Genomic DNA, 18,011 nt, shown 5'->3' with positions numbered 1-18,011 from the left:
CAACATCGTGGGTGAAACGTATTTAATTTCATTGCTGCTAAATGCCAACGACACAGAGATGTTTAAGCCTTCTCTATCATAAGGAAGTATTTCGTTTTCCCATGCCGTTATTTGGTTGTTGTTCAATTTAAGCAGTTTGATGGACTTTAACGATTGAAACATTTGATTTGGTATTTGCTGGAAAGAAAATTTGCAATTATTTGCGTCAAAAATATTTGGAAAATCAGGTTACTTACCTTCAAAATATTGTTCGACATTATTAAATATTTTAAAGATACTAAGTGAGTAAACGGGTAGAAGTTTTGGAGAAAAACGATTTTGTTCCAACTGAGGTACAAGCTCTTCAAACTACTGAGTCCTCGAAATGTGTCGTTACTTAAATAGGAAATATTGTTCTGTGTAAGAATTAGGGTTTCCAGTGACTTCTGTTTCAGAAACGCCAATTCTTCGATGAAATTAACACGACTGTTAGCTATTTCCAAATGTCGAAGTTCCGTGACGTTTTTCAGAAGGTCGCGACTAATTTTATTTTGGAGGTTACCATTCAGAGTAAGCACACTCAAAGTTGGATTCATCTTTAAATTCTTTTCAATTAGACTTAGGCCCCTGCAAATTTAAATCCGATTTAGCAAGATGACTGTTGGGAGTCTATAACATACATTGGTCTTTCAATAATTGGGGTAATGTTTGAGAACCACAATTTCAAAACCATCAACAAATTTATAAGATATGTTCCATAAATGTGTCACTGGTTATATACTCAGAGCTTTTCTTGAAATTATGTAGGTGAAACGTCGTAGGTTCTCGTAAAGCGACGCATGGTGAGGTGCTATCAAAGACTTAGTACAGACGAAATAAGAAGATGGACTGCAAAACCGAGTGAATTCAATTATTGTGTCGTTCTTGAACTAGCTCTCAGTAAGTCTCTAGCATTACGAAGTATAGGTAGTGTCATACTTAACGAACATATCTTATAAACTTATGACGAATGCAAATACTACAACTATTTTATTAATAACGTTTCTTATTGAAAGACCAAAAGTACAGATCTTACGACAATCCATTTTCTCTGTTTCCGCTTAAATAAAGACGCTGTAGATTTATTGGCCCTTCTTGAAAATCATCCAAATTCAGAATTATATTATCGTTCATATTTAGCTCCACAAGTCCATCAAGATTACGAAACACATTCATGTTTACGTACTTAATTTTGCATTGGCGGAGCAGCAAAACAGTTAGAGACTTAATGGCGGGGAATAAAACATCACGTAGAGACACAAATTCATTTCCACTGCAAAATAATTGTTTTTCCAAGTTGTTATTTAGACTGCCAGTGGAAGTGATTGTTTATTTATTTTTAATTGGACCAACTGAAATTAGCACCAACTCCGTTTCCATAAATAATATTCGTTATTCTTCTGATTAACAATGGTTTTTTGTTGCACCACACCTCAAATGGGATATACAGCTAGGTACTCAACTGTCCGAAAATAACGACCGTCAACTTTAGCTCTGCGTCAAAAAATGTACTTTTAAGCTAGATTCCCACTCGATGGAAAACACGATGGAAACCCGATAGAAAGGGTTTCGATCGAAAACTCTTTTCACCGACCCCGACGAAATTACCCTTCGGTCGGACGTAAGTTGTCTTCTATTTTTTCGTCCGTTTTTGGCGTTACGCCGGGGTCTCAGCCAATGAAATTATCTCACTGACTACGTCATACATTTCAAGAGCGCACGCGTACGCGAGATAGATTTATAGCCGCCATTTTTGAAAGCTATTAAAAGTAATGGTTGACCAAGGCTTAACAGAAACATACCACCAAGAAAGAAAAATTAAAGTTTAATTAATGGAAGTAAAAAGAGATTAGATGTTAATATGGTTGACTTTAATGAGGAGGTTAGATAATATCCCTTCTTGTAGAACCTAAGCATCAAGGGGTACAAAGTGCGAAATAGGTGGCGTGGAAACCACTCCCATCTGTCACGTGTCCCAAAAATATCTACCGCCAAACTCAAAATTCCGTCGTAGTGTGAACGGTCTACCGCGGGACGCCGGCGTAAGTTAAAATTTATACCTTAGTCTGCGTGATTTCCGTCGGTTTTTTTCGGTCGAGTGGAAATCTAGCTTAACACCAACTTTGTCCGACCGAAAACTAATTCGGTCGCCTTTTGCGGTATATGTTTTACCGCAGAGGAATTTGCGCAGTGTTTCCGTCGTGTTTTCGTTCAAGTAGTAATTTTCCAAAGAAAAATTTTTATGAAATAATATGGTTCTTACCTCAAGTCTGTTGTCTGAATTTTCGTCGACATTAATGGCTTCAATGAATAGACAGGAAGTGTGGTTTTTTCAAGTTGTATTACGTTCACTTTGAGTTTTCTCAAATCTGTGTTTTTCAATGACACGCTGATGTTGAACAGAGTTTTTTCGTTGATCGGGTTTAGCCCAATATCCAATATTCTCAAATTATTCAAATTCGAAAAAGCTTTACGATTGACATTTTTTATACCGCAATTAGAAAGGGACACTTTTAAAAGGGTAGTGGTGGATTCATTAAAAAAGTTTTCCTCAAGTACTGTCAAATTCTAAAAGAGGGATAAGGTAAGATTTGTTAAAAGGGTAATATGAAATGTTTTCATTTTCAGTGCACCGCTAAACGATGAAACAATCGGAGCCTCCGAAATTATCAAGGCCCGTTCCTATCGCTAAGAGAGAATATTTTTTAATTAATTTAGTTCACCGTGTTATCTCGCTTTTTAGTACCGTTAAATAAAAATAAGTTCAGCCTCGTGAGCCCGTCAACTGCTACAATATTAGGGCAAGGCATAGACGTAGAGCGGTGAAACCGAGGTCGCGGATAGAAAATTTCCGAAGACCTTTATTAAACAATCATGCCAAAGAAGTAAAGGATAAAAACGCTAACGTTAAAAAAATGAAAAGCTAGGAAGGAGCTAAAAAAGTCCTCTTACGGTATAATAAAACTGTGAATTAGCAACTTCAAGAAGTTTTGTTTTACTAAAAAAAACCAAGAATGTTAAAATCTCATAATTAATTTTGTGGTCCACACAATCTTACCCAAAAATAAATAAAAAGTAAATAGCCCTCTAAAAACTAGGTTAATTTAAGGGTGAAACCTTTCTCTCTCATAAAATTTTTATAATTGGCCCCTAAAATATCAACGATAATTTATGGAAGACCCCGGTCGCAACATTAAAAAAAGCGCCATCTAGTACAAGTATAGGGTGAAAATATTTCCAAAATGAGACTGAATATTTCCCCACATAAAAATGGACACGCACGGGCCTAGATCATTTCGGAGGATCCGAAACAATGAAATTTGCAATGATTAGAATAGATATTTTAAGAGGGTTAAGAGGAACACCCGGTATGGAACCATGTGTTTTAGGAAAGGCTTCAAAGTTACCAGTCTACCAAAGGCATTTCGTTTTAATGTCATATCTAACGTCTTTGGATTCCCCAACCGGATGTGCCGTCTCATGAAAACAAGTTTGTCAACACCGAAACTATTCTACCCCCAACCTTTGATTAGGTCTATTATAGCCTTTAATTATGAATTTATTCATTTACATGAATATATATGTGCATGGTGTCCCCTCATATCACCCAATCTCATTTGTCCCAATCAGAAGAATTTAACCCAAATCATATATTCCTGATTCACCCAAATGTATATCTCCCAATTCGCGTTTGCCACAAAAGGCGGTAACACAGGAATTTGGCACGAATAACATACCCGTTTTATTAATTCGTATTTTTTATTAAAAAAGCAATATTTTAAAATTATTATATAAGAGACTGTTGATCAGTGTAATTTATTAAATATGGAAGTCGAATGGCTGAAAAATTCGAAAGGAAAATATGCCCCCGTAATTCTGAGTTAGGGTTATGTAGGTTAGGTTTGGTTAAGTTAGGTTAGTAATATTTTGTAAATCATTTAACTATGGTACGCCTTTTCCAAAATATTGATGTTTAGGTTCATTGACTTCCCGAATAATATGCCTTTTCCAAAACATTACTGTTATGTTAGGTTAGGTTAGTAATATTTTATAAATCATTAAACTATGGTACGCCTTTTCCAAAATATTGACGTTTTGCTTCATTTACTTCTCAAATAATATGCTTTTACCAAAAAATTACTGTTGTGTTAGGTTAGGTTATGTTAGGTTAGTAATATTTTATAAATCATTTAACAATGTTACGCCTTTTTCAAAATATTGATGTTTAGCTTCATTGACTTTTCAAATAATATGCCTTTTCCAATTCATTACTGCTATGTTATGTTAGGTTAGGTTTGGTTTGGTTTGGTTAGGAGGACGTCTCTTCCTCTTTGGAGCGGTTATACACTTCAAGTAAGTGTATCCCTTATGGAATGAAAAAATAAATAAATAAAACCATCAAATTCTACTCTATTTGAGTCTTTTTGGGTATGCAATATTGGGTTAATTGGAATAGGAGAACTGGGAATTGGGTTAAATGAGGTTTGGGTAAATGGGAATTGGGTGTTTTAAATTGGGTGAAATGGGGGGTATCCATGTGAATTGACTAGCTTAATTACGTATTCAGAGATGGGAGGGGCTTAGTATGCGTGACGTACAAGAATAATGAGCTGTTTGTTTTTAAAGCTAAAGCTATTGTCACGCGAAAGACTAATTTTGCATGTAAATTGATCAACTACCGCATTAATTGTACCTCCAACAGCAGAGGTACCAGTATCGTCAATTCCCACGAATATAAATGTTGGTAGTTTCTTTTCAAACGCCTCACTTTTTTTATATAACGCCGCACTTAATATAGTTTCATTTCAAAAATGACCTTCTTGACATCGTCTTGAGATATTTATTCCCTTATCGGCGATCATTTTTAATATTCAACTGACGCAGTTCAGTAAAGCTGAGCGTAAAGTGTATCCCTCATACAATTGCGTTAAACTGGTCGTCTTCTGTTGTTCAAACTTCCAGGTGTCTTTATTCTGATTGGCTACCGCGATAACGTTAAACGCGTATGTAATAGAAAGGCGCCTCCCATCCCTAAATAACATGATAGAAAGGCTAATGCATGGAGGTGTGCGGTTAATCGTTTCAATCGATAATTCGATCGAATACCGAACCGAATAATTTGATTCGATTCGTAATTCGATAAGCCCATTTTCACTATTCGATACGAATATCGAATACCGTACTGACTATTCGATTAAAGTTTGACTACCATAAAACTCGGTCCTTGGCACTAGAGAGACCCACCTTGCTTTAACAAATATCATCCCAATTTTATTTGTCTCCCATCAAACACTACCAGCAAGCCCCTAGAAATACTTGGCCACCAATGAGGAGAGGGACTCTGAAATTTAGGAGCTTTTAAATGTTTTTCTCCTTGCCTTGTATTAACTATTCACGAGTAGTTAAGCCTAGTATTTTCGAGTATTAATCGGTTAGTAAAATATTTACCAAGGCCTAACTATTCGGTATTCGATTTGGAATAAACAATTCGATAAGGAAAAATTTTTGGTATTCGGTCACCTGTTCGATATCCAAAAAGTGGTATTCGCGCACCCCTACTAATGAAACATATATTCAGGATAATAAATAAGTTCATGCTATTTTGTATCTTCTATATTTCTTATGATTTACTAATAAAGCATTTAATCATTTCTAGCCTTCCGCCTTTGATAGTGGCTGATTCGAAAATTCTCAATTACCTTGTATTTAGTGCACGATTCGTGAAGCTTCTGTAACTTTGAAAATGTACCTATTTCATTAGTTAGTAATAATCCACAGGAACAAAAACTCGTTGCTAGAAAAACTGCCATAGAAATGAACACGTATTAAACGAGCATTCGTAACATTGCCATCGAATCTAGTACCTAATATTATGTTTGTGAAGATGAACCATCGAAAGACGCACCGTTCTATCCTATGTAATTGGTAGACACCATCGAAATTAAACATCATTTTAGCCTCTAAAATCACTCAGAGCGACGATGCTTCTACGTCTTTAATAAATCAGTTTTTAAATGAGATATAAATGAACTGCATTAGCAAGTTTAAACTTCACTTTTTGATCATTCTTAGTTTATAAGCCTTTTTATTTTCCTCGAAGCTGGTTCCAGGGACCAAAAATCTCTATAAATCAAATATGAAAACGTGTTTTTTCTCAATTATTGCCAATTCTAACGTATAACTTTACTTTGTTACAGAATGCGCTGTTGATAGTGATTGCGAATGCTTTGTCGCAAATCTAGAAGGAGGCTTTTCCAATGTGCAAGGATTGTGCCACGACGAGTATTATTCCAAACGTTGCATTTGTCCTATAGACTGAGTCGAAATTTAATAGAAGATACTTCAAAAAATATCAATTTTTATAATGATATCTAAATAAACTACATTATAACAATTTTAAATTCGATTACATTATTGAATAATGTTTTTTTAAAAAACCCTTCACCTTTCCTAGATCTTTCGAAAATATAATACACAAGAATAAATACCGAAGCTTTGGAATAAAAAACCAAACGAAATTCTTTCCCGTCAATTAGCTTGTAGCTGGTTATCCACTATCTCACGTTTTTACAGCATATTTTGGTATGAATTTTAGTACTTTGATTTAGACTAGATTAAGTATTTTTAATTCTAATAGGCCTTTATAGAAAGTTTTTACGGCTTGCGCACCTTGTTGATTTGTCCCGCCGCGCCTGCGCATTACAACAGCCATACGTCACCAAAATTCTCTCGGAAGTGACGTCACTAAACTCAACAACCAAGGCTTAGATCAAAATTCTTAAATAAATATACTATACGTTAGATCTAATCATTATAAATTCATACGAGTATCAAATATCAACATTAGAATAGTTCGGCATAATATGAATAAGATTTGCTGGCACAAAATAGAGAAACACAAACGAAGAACAAACGCTTTAAAAAAAGCCCACCATTTTATCAGTCTGCTTTATCTCTCCAAATCTTGCCTCCAGTTCGTGTTTTTTATAACACAAAACTGGCTGAACTGAACTGACTCAGTTTGAACTACAAGAGGGGACAAGTACCCATAATTCCTTTAGAACTTTCTGTAAAGGCCTATTGGTTTAAGACTAGATAAAGTCCTTTGAATTCTAATTTGTTAACAAACAGTTTTTAGGGTCATATTATAACAATAATGGCAATTCGACTGGTGCCGTGCAAACGTATAACCTGTATGCCAGGCCAGACACATCTTGTTATCAAAACATTTCAAACTTATACATGTATTCTTTACATATTATTAATAATAATAATTATAAGAAAGAGTGTGGGGTTTATTTGCTAATAGTTTCAACCTTTTGTCCATCAATAGCAATAATTTCAGTTAAAGGAAAAGGCTAAGTAACATTACATAATAACGGGGATAGATATAATTTTAGAAGCAGAAATGGAGAACGGTTAGTGTTTACTTCAGTCCGACTGAATAGCCCAGTATAGAGCCCCTCCTTCGAACATGTAACGAAAATTTTAAATTACCTTATTGTCTCACTTCAACTACGTTTTGATGACGTTGCTGACGGCCACGGAGAAAAATATGTAATTCCTTTTACCCCTGTCGCTATGACCCGCCTCTTCTTCCCCCCGTCTCGGGGAAGGGGGTCCGGAACTTTGACGTGCTCCTAGAATACTCTGTTCTCCATTCCTGCTTCTCAAAATAAAATCTATCTCTGATTATACCTTAAAAGAAACGCTTTTTTTCCAAATATAAAAGAAAAAATATGAATAAAATACATGATTTCTTATTACAAAATAACTAGCATTAAATTAGTCTTAAAAACGTGGACTACTGCGCCGCCATGGCTTTAGTGGCGTCTGCTAGCCAGAACAACATTCCTCAAATGGGATTGGTTGAAATCTCACAGGATGAAAGAGCTAAGGGTAAAGTGGTTTGATTTAACAGATGCCACTAAAGCAATGACGGATGGCGCAGTAGTCCTCGCTTTTAAGACAAATTAAATGCTATTTTTTTTGTATTAAGCGATCGTGTATTTTTGGATGTTTTTCCTTAATATTTAGAAAAAGGCCGTCCTTTTGGTGTCCTCCCATTGGATTGAATCCCATTCGACCGAATTCCCAATCGACCGATTTTATCTGAAATATGATTTAAAATCCAGCCGTTTGTGCGGTTTCTGTCTATTGAGATTTTTTATTAGGAATATTATTATTACTTATAAGGCTATATAAGTTAATTTAGCGATTGGAACTTTCGTCTCACCGTGGCGCAGTGGAAGAGTATTGGACTACCGTGTGATAGTCCTTGGATCGATTCCCCGAAAGAAAAAGTAAACTACGTAATAATAGTTTCATTCAATTGATTATTAATTTCATTTGAACTTAATTGAAGTTACGTTAGACAGTGTGGGAAACTATAATGTAATAAAATAATACTATTGGAATAATGGCCTTTGAGTATTTAAAATATTTTGCCTAAATTTTATTAAAATTACGGTAATATTTTAGAGGGTTAAGGTTAGGTTGGGTTGGGTTAGGTTAGATTAGGTTAGGTTTGGTTTGGTTTGGTTAGGTTAGGTTAGGTTAGGTTAGGATAAGTCAGGTCAGGTTAGGTTAGGTTAGGTTAGGTTAAGTCAGGTTAGGTTAGGTTAGGTTAGGTTAGGTTAGGTTAGGTTAGGTTAGGTTAGGTTAGGTTAGGTTAGGTTAGGTTAGGTTAGGTTAAGTCAGGTTAGGTTAGGTTAGGATTGGAAGTGGTAGAATAACCGATTTGTCATAATATTTTTTTTCATTGAGGTCCTTGCATAATAAAAACGGGCCTTTTCCAACAAATTTATAAAGATTCTGGAGCAATTATCGCTTTATTTATTTAGTTTCTTGAACAATAAATATATGCCTTTTCACAAATATTGATTGTTTTACGGGTCATTTCAGGTTGGCTTTGATTCGGCTCGGTTACAATAGAGGCATCCTTTTAAACTTGGGATTTGATCATCACAGTATCATTATTTATATAGGAAAGTGTATTGATAGACGCAAGCTTAAGGACAAGGGTATTTTCTTTAAACCAAAAGAGGTAGTTTTTAATTCGGTTTTAAAATACGGCTTTAAAAATATATCTTTTAATAGCAATGAGAATTTTAAGATAATAAACCCGCACATTTTGGCTATATTCGGTCCAACGGGATTCGGTTCAATGGGACATTCGGTCTTATGGCATTCGGCCCAATGGGCCAGCAGACTTCTTTTAAGGTATAATGTTATGTTCAGAGACCTGCACGGGCCGAGTTTTTCAGACCCGACCCAAGCCCGGCCCGGTTTTAGCATTTTAAATAAGCCCGAAACCCTGCCCAAGTCCGAGTACATAGTTGGTTTTTCGGCCCGGTCCGGACCGGCCGGTTACAGGAAATAACCAAGCCCGGCCCGTTACACGTAGTGCAGTTGTAATTTTTATATTTTTTTACATAAAATCAATGATTTGAATTCATATTTGCTTTAGCGTCGTGTATTTTTCATTTCTTTTTATAATTGTTCGTTACATTTGTCCTTAGAATCTTATACTCATTTAAATTATCTTTCATTTGAACTTTGGATTAAATGATAATCAAGTTCGGCCCGGCCCGAATTTTGAAAAATGAACAAAAGTCCGGCCCGGCCCGTTAATTTCCAAAATTTTAAAAGCCCGACCCGGCCCGGCCCGATACAATTTTCAAAAGTGGAAAGCCCGGCTCGGCCCGACCCGATCGGCCGGACCGGGCTTGAGCCCGGCCCGTGCAGGACTCTGGTCATGTTATCTGACATTTTGTTTTAAGGCCCGCTTTAGAGTTACAATTCGCACTTTAAGTTAAGTACGGCGAAAAAATAGGCTGTCTGCACTAAAAACGGAGAAACCAAACTGATTGGATATATTTGAGTAACGCATGTTCAATAACGTAAGCTAGCAATTTTATAATGGGCTGACAGAAATGAAACAAATAAAAAAGAAGAAATTCTAGGAGAGCGGTTGCTCTCTTATATAAGACTTGATACTGCCTCTAATGCTAAAGGAGGGTTCTTTGATTGGCCGTAACATTTTTCGTATTGTGTTTGCTGCTTTGAAATTTTGCCAGTGAACTAAAATTTGGGCCCTAATTGTGTGGTTAATATTTCAAAGCGATCCAACTAAGAGTTAATTCTATAAAGAAAAAAGTTGTTAAGGGTGGTTTAAGAATCCATAAAATTAATCAGACATTCGGTGAAAAATACAATATTCTTCCATAGACATAACATGGGAATTTTATAGAAAGTGGGGGTCAACCCCGCAGGGATATAATGAAAACTATTCATTTGATACGTTTGGGAACAATCTTAAATGAAAGAGAACAGTTCATTGTAGCGCCATTTTTAGTTTCATTAAGATCAATTAAGTTGAAGTATAGATTTTTATCATTATAAACACATACTTCTAGTTACGTTGTTTTTGGTATTAGAGTTAGGGCGTTTTACCACTGTTCGAGACACGCATTTTAGCCCTCAATTTTTATATTGGACTTACGGCATTTTTGTCGTGAATCACGCCGTTAGAGGGAGATTGAGCAAGAAAAACATGGCGTTTGAGCTCTCGTTTAAAATAAAAATTTTGGATTTTGAATTAAACTGGAGGCTAATTAGGTACGATTTTTATTTTTTTCACAACAAAAAACCTCAATGAAAGAATAAGGGCAACGGCCCATAGGATTCTGGGAAAGTTTCGTTTTGTAACTGCTAAGGGACTACGAGAAAAACGTCCCAGAAATCTGGCCTAATTCCAGCTCTTTTAGACCAAACGCCTGTAAAAATGTTTAACACGTCTAGCACCAATGTATTGCGGATAATGCGAAATCAAGGTGCTGGACAAAGAACATATATATATAGCTATATAGGCTGGGTTGTATAGTCTTTGTTTTCCCCCCATTAATAGTAGGTAAAAAATAACTAAGAGTAATAATACCAACAATATTCCCAGAAGTGATTAATAAATACGTTAGTTATATCAACATAATTTTTCATAGACGTACGAAATATTGTGTACAGTATAAGCATTTAATTAATATTTTGTACAAGCTTACTTATGAGGAAAATCATTTTATTAATATTTTATACACGCTTAGGTATGAGTGAAATAATTTTAGTGGTATTTTAAACAACATAAGTGAAGAGTTCCAAGTCTGTTGTGTCCTTTGACTGATAACAGCTGCCCCTATCTTCGTGGCGTCGATAGCCAAGTAATATTGACAATTACTTTCATGGACACACTAAATATTGTATGTCGTTGATGACTGCGGTGGCCATGTATAGAAGTTTCGTGGCATATGTTTTGGTGCGGATGTGAATACGATGTTGCAAAAGTTAGTTGGTATAGTCACGAAATCCACAATTGGCCAGAACTATGTCATTATTCGAACTTTTCCACATGAAAGAATAAACACTAGGGTCATTGCGGCCTTGGAAGAGCCTTTTCATCCTCAATATTTTGAATTAAAATAACCCTTCGCGTGACGATTGTAGCATAAAAATTGTCGGCATGAACGTAAAATCGAATTCGAAGGTCAAAAGATTACACGGTCCTCCAAAAACATTATTGCCTTCAAAAGTTACAACACGTTTTCAAGCCAAGGGTTCAGATGACCACGACTGGTTATGTCCTTGATATTATTTGACCATATTCGCTATTAACACCCGAAGAACTCTTAGGTCCTTTTTCATATTTAGTGATGAAGTTCTGGCAGACCGTGAATTTGTGACTCTATACTAACTACTTTTCGGAACTTGGCGTGGATAATTTTTCAATGAAAGAGAAACGCGACTAAGCACCTCTGAATTTAATCGCTCAAGGAAAGAAACATACCTAAAGTATTTAATGAATATTTTCAAAGAGTCTTCAACATCGTACCTACGTCCACATACAATACGTCACAAAACTATTACACATTGCCACCGCTGTCGTCAACGCCTATCATTCGGAGCTTCATCACAATAACAACTTAGGAGATGCGATGGATAAAATGTTTACAACAGGACATATTGAGCGGCATTTGAAACCAGTAATTGAAAGAGGAATTCTTCGTAAGTTATCACAATAGCAAAAGCTTGAGGACATTGATTTGTCTGACTTCCCAGTTCAGTGCGAAATGGACGTGAAAAGCGTCGTTATATGAGCGACTTCAAAGCAAGACATGATGAGTCTTACGTTGTTTTGACCGTAGAGACGTCTGGTTAACCAGTAGCATTTCCCGCCCTTTTTGTAGTCGGTTTATTGTCGGTACAGGCGGTTAGATGTCCGAATCGGATAATTGTCGGTAAACGTCTTCAAACCACTGTAAGTCGGATACTCGACTCAAAACAGGACGTAGAATCCCCAACAGCAAAAAAGTCGGGCCGACACCAAATCTGATCAATCGGCCCGATAGAGTTATTGGACTGTCTCTTTATTATTGCCTCTTTTTTCGACAAAACGGTGGTGATCCAAGCAACGTAGAATATGCAAGTAGAAACACCGCACCAGCGATCAAATTTTTTTTAACATTAGCTCGCCCAAACTCCTATGGGCCGTTGCCCTTATTCTTTACTAAAATTAATTTTAAATTTAAAAGCCAACAGAATATTTTATTATTAACAAATTTTGCTAAGCCTCGGTCAGAGTAGTGTTATGTTGATGTTATAAGAATAGGGAGCTAACAACTGAATAGGGGGAAGAGATAGTCTGACGTCACGCAGCCCCCCTCTGGTTGGCATTTTTACGTGTAGAATACTGTTTCCAACCGTTATGGGGGAAGAAACTCCAGTAAGAGATAGAAGGGTGTGACGTTTCAGGGTCAGAACTGTTAGCTCCTTATAGGCAACATTAACTTCGGTTGGGATAAAAGCCAGACATTACGAATACTGTTGGTATGTTCAAATTGATTATTAATCTTACTGGTAGATCAATTAACTACTACATTATGATCTGTGAGAGCTGGGACATATTAATCAGCTATAGAGTAATTTCTGAGGGGGTATTGTAACGTCACGCGGGGTCAGGGAGAAGATACTACTGTACACCCATCTAGCGGAGACTTGATGTGTTTTATATACATAATTTCTCCTCACGTATACCACCATTTTGGAGGCAAAATTAGGAGAGTTAATAGCTAATTGCAATGGGTAGAAGGCATTGGCGGTGTGTTGTTGAAGGCTGTATAGGAAGCAAGCGTAATAAAAACCAAAACGAGGTGCCAGAAGATGTTAGTTTTTATCGAATTCCGTGCGTAGTTAAAAATCAGGGGGAAAAAAGTGAAGAGTTGTCGGCATATAGGCGTACACAGTGGATAGTGAAGCTAAGGCTTAGCAACGTAACGGAATATACTAGAGTCTGTTCAAGGCATTTTTATTCAGGTATGTTTAAAAGTGAAATTTAATCGTAGTACATAAGATAATAACTTCAATCGGTTCTCAGGGGCCCCGTCTAAGCTTTTTGATAAAACTAACCCTGACTGGCTACCCAATAATTTGAAAAGTATAGCGGATACCCCAGCAGTTGTGAAACGTTATGATGGAAGGATTAAACGATCAAGGCAGGATTCGTTATCATTGAAGCCTACAAAACATCAACGAAAAAGAATAGGCATACCTATAGCTTCATCCACACCCATAGCCTTGTCTACACCTCATTCCAAAAAATCTAACTTGGGGCCGCAGTATGGTAAGATAAATTTTTTTAAAGTGTTAGGAAAATATTGAAATTATACTAATACCACCTTATCAATAGGGAATTCGACAGTGTGTTTCGAGAAATCGTTTGATGGCACATCTGTGCCAACTTTAGAATATTCTGATACATCATTTACAATGTCATCTGTTGAGAATATTAACACTGCTTTACAACTGTCACATTTACAAGACTCCGTTAACACTGAAATTGAATTGCCTGTTAGAAAACGTTCCATAGTAACTGAAACAGTACCCATTATTACTTATTTGACACAAGAAACTCAAACGGAACTAAATGCCACTTATATCGCACGAGAAACGCAAACCCTGCATTCTAGTTCTTCACAAGAAACTCAAACGGAACTAAATGCTACTCATATCACACGAGAAACTCAAACCCTGCATTCTAGTTCTTCGCAAGAATCTCAAACTGAACATTTGAATATTAGACATTCCATTATTCAAACAAGTTTTAGAGTTTGTTACCAATTTGAATTGGAATCTGTGGAAATTAAGTTGAATGAGTGTAAAGAAGTAATCAAAAACCTGAACTTTGAAATTGTGCAAGCTAGTGAAACTATAAAGCATCAGTTGGAGCAAATAGATAAACTAAATTTACATATAAAAAATATGGAAGAAAATCTGGATAGCTTAAAATTTACCCCTTCTTGTTTCCGTGGGGACCCTGGCAAAATTCTATTTTTTACTGGCTTGACTTCTTACGAATATCTAATAGACATAGTTGAGGAAATAGAGCCATATCTCTTTAAAAATTCTAAGTTGAGCCCCTTTCAACAATTTATTCTAACAGTTATGAAACTTAGACTATCCCCAAGTAACAAAGATATAGCTTATAGATTCTGCATTTCTGAAGCAGTTGTCGGTAGAATTTTCTACAACTGCCTTAACGCGTTGTATAATCGTCTATACAGATTTATAAAATGGCCAGAACGGGATGAGCTTCAAACGACTATGCCGACGTGTTTCCGTGAGAAATTTGGTAAAAAATGTGCTGTAATAATTGACTGCTTTGAAGTTTTCTCAGATAAACCGTCTAGTGTTAAGGCTCAAGCAGAAACCTTTTCTAGTTACAAACATCACAATACAGTTAAATTTCTAATCGGAATAACACCACAGGGTTCTATTAGTTTTATATCAAAGGGGTGGGGTGGCAGAGTAAGCGATAAACACTTGACAGAATGTTCGGGTATGCTAGATAAACTTATCCCAGGTGACCTTGTTCTCGCAGATAGGGGATTTAATATAGATGATTCTGTGGGATTTTACTGCGCAACTATTAAATACCCTAGTTTTCTTAATGGGAAGAAACAATTAGATCCTTTGGATGTAGAAGCTACAAGAAAATTGGCAAACGTCAGAATCCACGTAGAAAGAGTAATTGGAGAATTGCGACAAAAATATAGAATTTTGCATACGCAAATTCCTACCGAATTTTTAAGGCGTGCTCCCAATGAAAATGTATCGACCATTGATAAAATTTGTACAGTTTGCTGCGCCTTGACCAATTTAACTCCCTCAGTTGTTCCCACTGATTATAATGACTCTATATTAAATATTTCATATAACAATGTGCCTAGTTGTATTCATGAGGCGAGAAATGTTTTACAGTGAAAATTAGGAACTTTTAATTAACATTATCATGTAATATTTCCAAATAAAATTATCACTTTTAGGAACTCAAGGTAATTTAGAAGCTACATTTACATTTTAAGTCTACGTTTTACAACTGTTGGTTTACTTTTAATACACTCCTTGCAAAACCACTTTCCCTTGGGAATTCTTTTCATATTTAAACAAGTAATATGAAACCACTTAAAATTACAGTTTGGGCTTTCGCAAAAGATCATTTTTCCATGAGATTTTTGTTGGCAATAACACCACAAACCATCTTCGTCGGTTCTCTCTTCCTCCATCTGTATTTTGATTGATGGCTCAGATATCACAGAAGTTAGCTTAACATTAGTTGTTTCTGTTTTTCCCCTCTTACTTGCAGGAACCACAGAATTTAAATCAGATCTTGATGTACTGGGACATACAGTCGGATGTCTTTTTTTGAGCGAAGATAATATTGCGCGTGTTGGACTTGGATTTACATTAGGATATTCTATTTTGAGCGGAGATAATACTGCACGTGTTGGACTTGGACATACATTCGGATGTCCTTTTTTGAGCGGAGATATTTCACGATTTGCACTTTCATCCAGTGTTGATTTAAAGGCCTTATTCCTCGAGCCCCTTGGTTTTCGTTTAACATTTTCTTTCAGCGACGGGTCTTTGGTGTAGAATTTACCAACTAATTGAGGTAAAATTGCCATTTTAAAAAATAGGTTGGCTTTTTCGTGTTCCGTGTTGAAATAAGGTTCATTTGGATAGATCCTGTTGATTTTAAAATCAACATTGGTCCATATGCAAAAGTCTGCATAATTTCTGTTAGTGACAAATAATTGAGCCTGTACTTGAGAATAATACATGTGATTAGTCTTTAACTTGAATTGGGAATCTAAACAGAATTGTTGTTTTTCCAACCCAGCCCGATAAGATTTGTCTTTTAACGAATGAGGGCATTTAACTTCAATTAATCCGCGACCGCAACACTCACAGCTGACAAACCCGTCTGGAGATGCTCCAAGATGAGGATAATCAACATTCAGGCAAAGACCAGCTGAGTCATACTTAAAGTTTACATGTTTTTCTTTCATAATGCGTTGGTACTCGTTGATCATGGTCTTTTCATGTGTTTTCCCCCATCTTGTGGCCTCATTCTCAAATGTGTTGGCGTTTGGGTAACAAATATTATTTATCAAGGAAATTGATGGATTTTGCGGGTTTGTGTGACAGGATTGATAAAAATTTGAAGCCGTAATTCTTCCGGCTCGGAATTTATGCCATATTTTACTGTTGGCCTGAAGTTTGGTCTCCCTTTCTACTTTTTCAGCTTCAGCAAGTGTGAATTGAATGTTTATTGTTTGACAGTAGTTAGTAAGTTCCAAAAGAGGCAGTTCTACTTCCGTCAGAACAATGGGATAGTTTTTAGTCAAACATATTGGAATGTACGGTTGCTGATATTTACGATCAACCCTAAAATACGCACTATGTACACCATGTTTGTGTAGCTTTTCAGCTAGCTTGCTATGGCTCTCAGCTGTCGCTTTTGGCACAGAGTTTTGCACCAATATGCATGATTTTGGTTTTGGAGGTTCAATGTTTTTTTCTAACACTAAATCCGCCTTCCTCTTTTGACTTAATGCAGAATCTACGTTCATGTCACTGACAGGAACATACCTCACCTCCTTTGTTGTTGGCACAACCCAATACGCCTTTTCTCCTGTGACAGTCTTCTTTTCAAACAACTCAACACCATAACTGATATAAAATAACAGAGACGCTATGTGTGAGCATGATTCATCAAGGCCTGCGATACACGTACAATGCCCAGACTTTATAATACCATCAAGGTCTGTAATAACCCAAGGCTTTAAGGGCGTCTCATTCATTCGTTGGGAATGCATCACCTATCAATAAAACCCTATAGTTAACAGTTGTATAGGCTATAGTTCTGTAAGATTTGTAGAAATACTTACAGTCGCTTTGACAAGAACTACGGTTTGGAATCGTTTAACTAAAACATCTCTAACGAATCCACTTAAAAAGTTGTTATACGCGCCCAAGTTCTTAAAATTTCTTAGGCATTCTTTCGTAAATGGGGATATTCCATCAATTAGATAATTATATATATCCCCATAGCTTATCTTTGGAAGAAGCGAAAGAGAATTTACATCACCTTCTGGTTTTACAGCTTTAAAGTCTTTCGATTTAAGTACATATGGGTCAATATTGCTGATGAATGAAATTTTATCTTTATATCTATTCTTTACGTGTAGCTCAAGTTCATTAAAATAAGCTGAGTAACCGTCAGTAGCCATCCTCTGATCCTTCTAACCACGCATTTAACTATAAATCCTTAATATCCTTCGAAAATTTGCCTTCAAAATGGCGGCTGATAAAAATTACGAGGAGGGAAAACCAAGAACGAAATAATGGAGTACGTAACAAGTCCATTAGCTTACATCAAGTGTTTTTGGATTTGGGGTATAAGCAGACGACAAAAATTCTTCCCCCTCACCGAAATTACTCTATTGGGGTAAATTTTACACCTTAACGATGAAGCCTCGCTGACTAAACGTTGGCGACAACTCTTCAAGGGAAATAATGACAAACAGAGCTGTATAGATTCTTTCATTATAGAAAATATTAAGTCGTACGTTGTCTGCTTCAAACAGGAAAAGCTGAGTTCC

General features: G+C 36.2%; 2 protein-coding genes across 2 annotated transcripts; one reads left to right on the top strand and one right to left on the bottom strand.

Annotated features, from left to right (window-relative positions):
* Positions 1-11,318: 11,318 nt before the first annotated feature.
* LOC149584099 (uncharacterized) lies at positions 11,319-15,327 on the top strand. Its single transcript, XM_089863752.1, has 7 exons — positions 11,319-11,354; positions 11,883-12,072; positions 12,132-12,221; positions 12,353-12,493; positions 13,180-13,380; positions 13,442-13,687; positions 13,754-15,327. Exons 1-7 carry the CDS (start codon positions 11,319-11,321, stop codon positions 15,325-15,327), a joined length of 2,478 nt encoding a protein of 825 aa, XP_089719878.1.
* Positions 15,328-15,416: 89 nt separating this feature from the next.
* Positions 15,417-17,700, bottom strand: LOC149584098 (uncharacterized). The gene is made up of 3 exons (XM_089863751.1): positions 17,498-17,700; positions 17,298-17,407; positions 15,417-17,228 (listed from the first exon to the last, which is right to left on the bottom strand). The coding sequence occupies exons 1-3, from the start codon at positions 17,637-17,639 to the stop codon at positions 15,417-15,419; spliced, it is 2,064 nt and encodes a 687-aa protein (XP_089719877.1). The 5' UTR covers positions 17,640-17,700.
* Between the last annotated feature and the right edge of the window lie 311 nt (positions 17,701-18,011).

The sequence above is a fragment of the Phalangium opilio genome, unplaced genomic scaffold, assembly GCF_054372755.1.
Source record: "Phalangium opilio isolate 3A_F unplaced genomic scaffold, DU_Popi_V2 ptg001170l_1, whole genome shotgun sequence".
In the NCBI taxonomy this organism is placed as follows: Eukaryota; Metazoa; Arthropoda; class Arachnida; order Opiliones; family Phalangiidae; genus Phalangium; species Phalangium opilio.
This window is presented reverse-complemented; position numbering and strand designations above follow the sequence as displayed.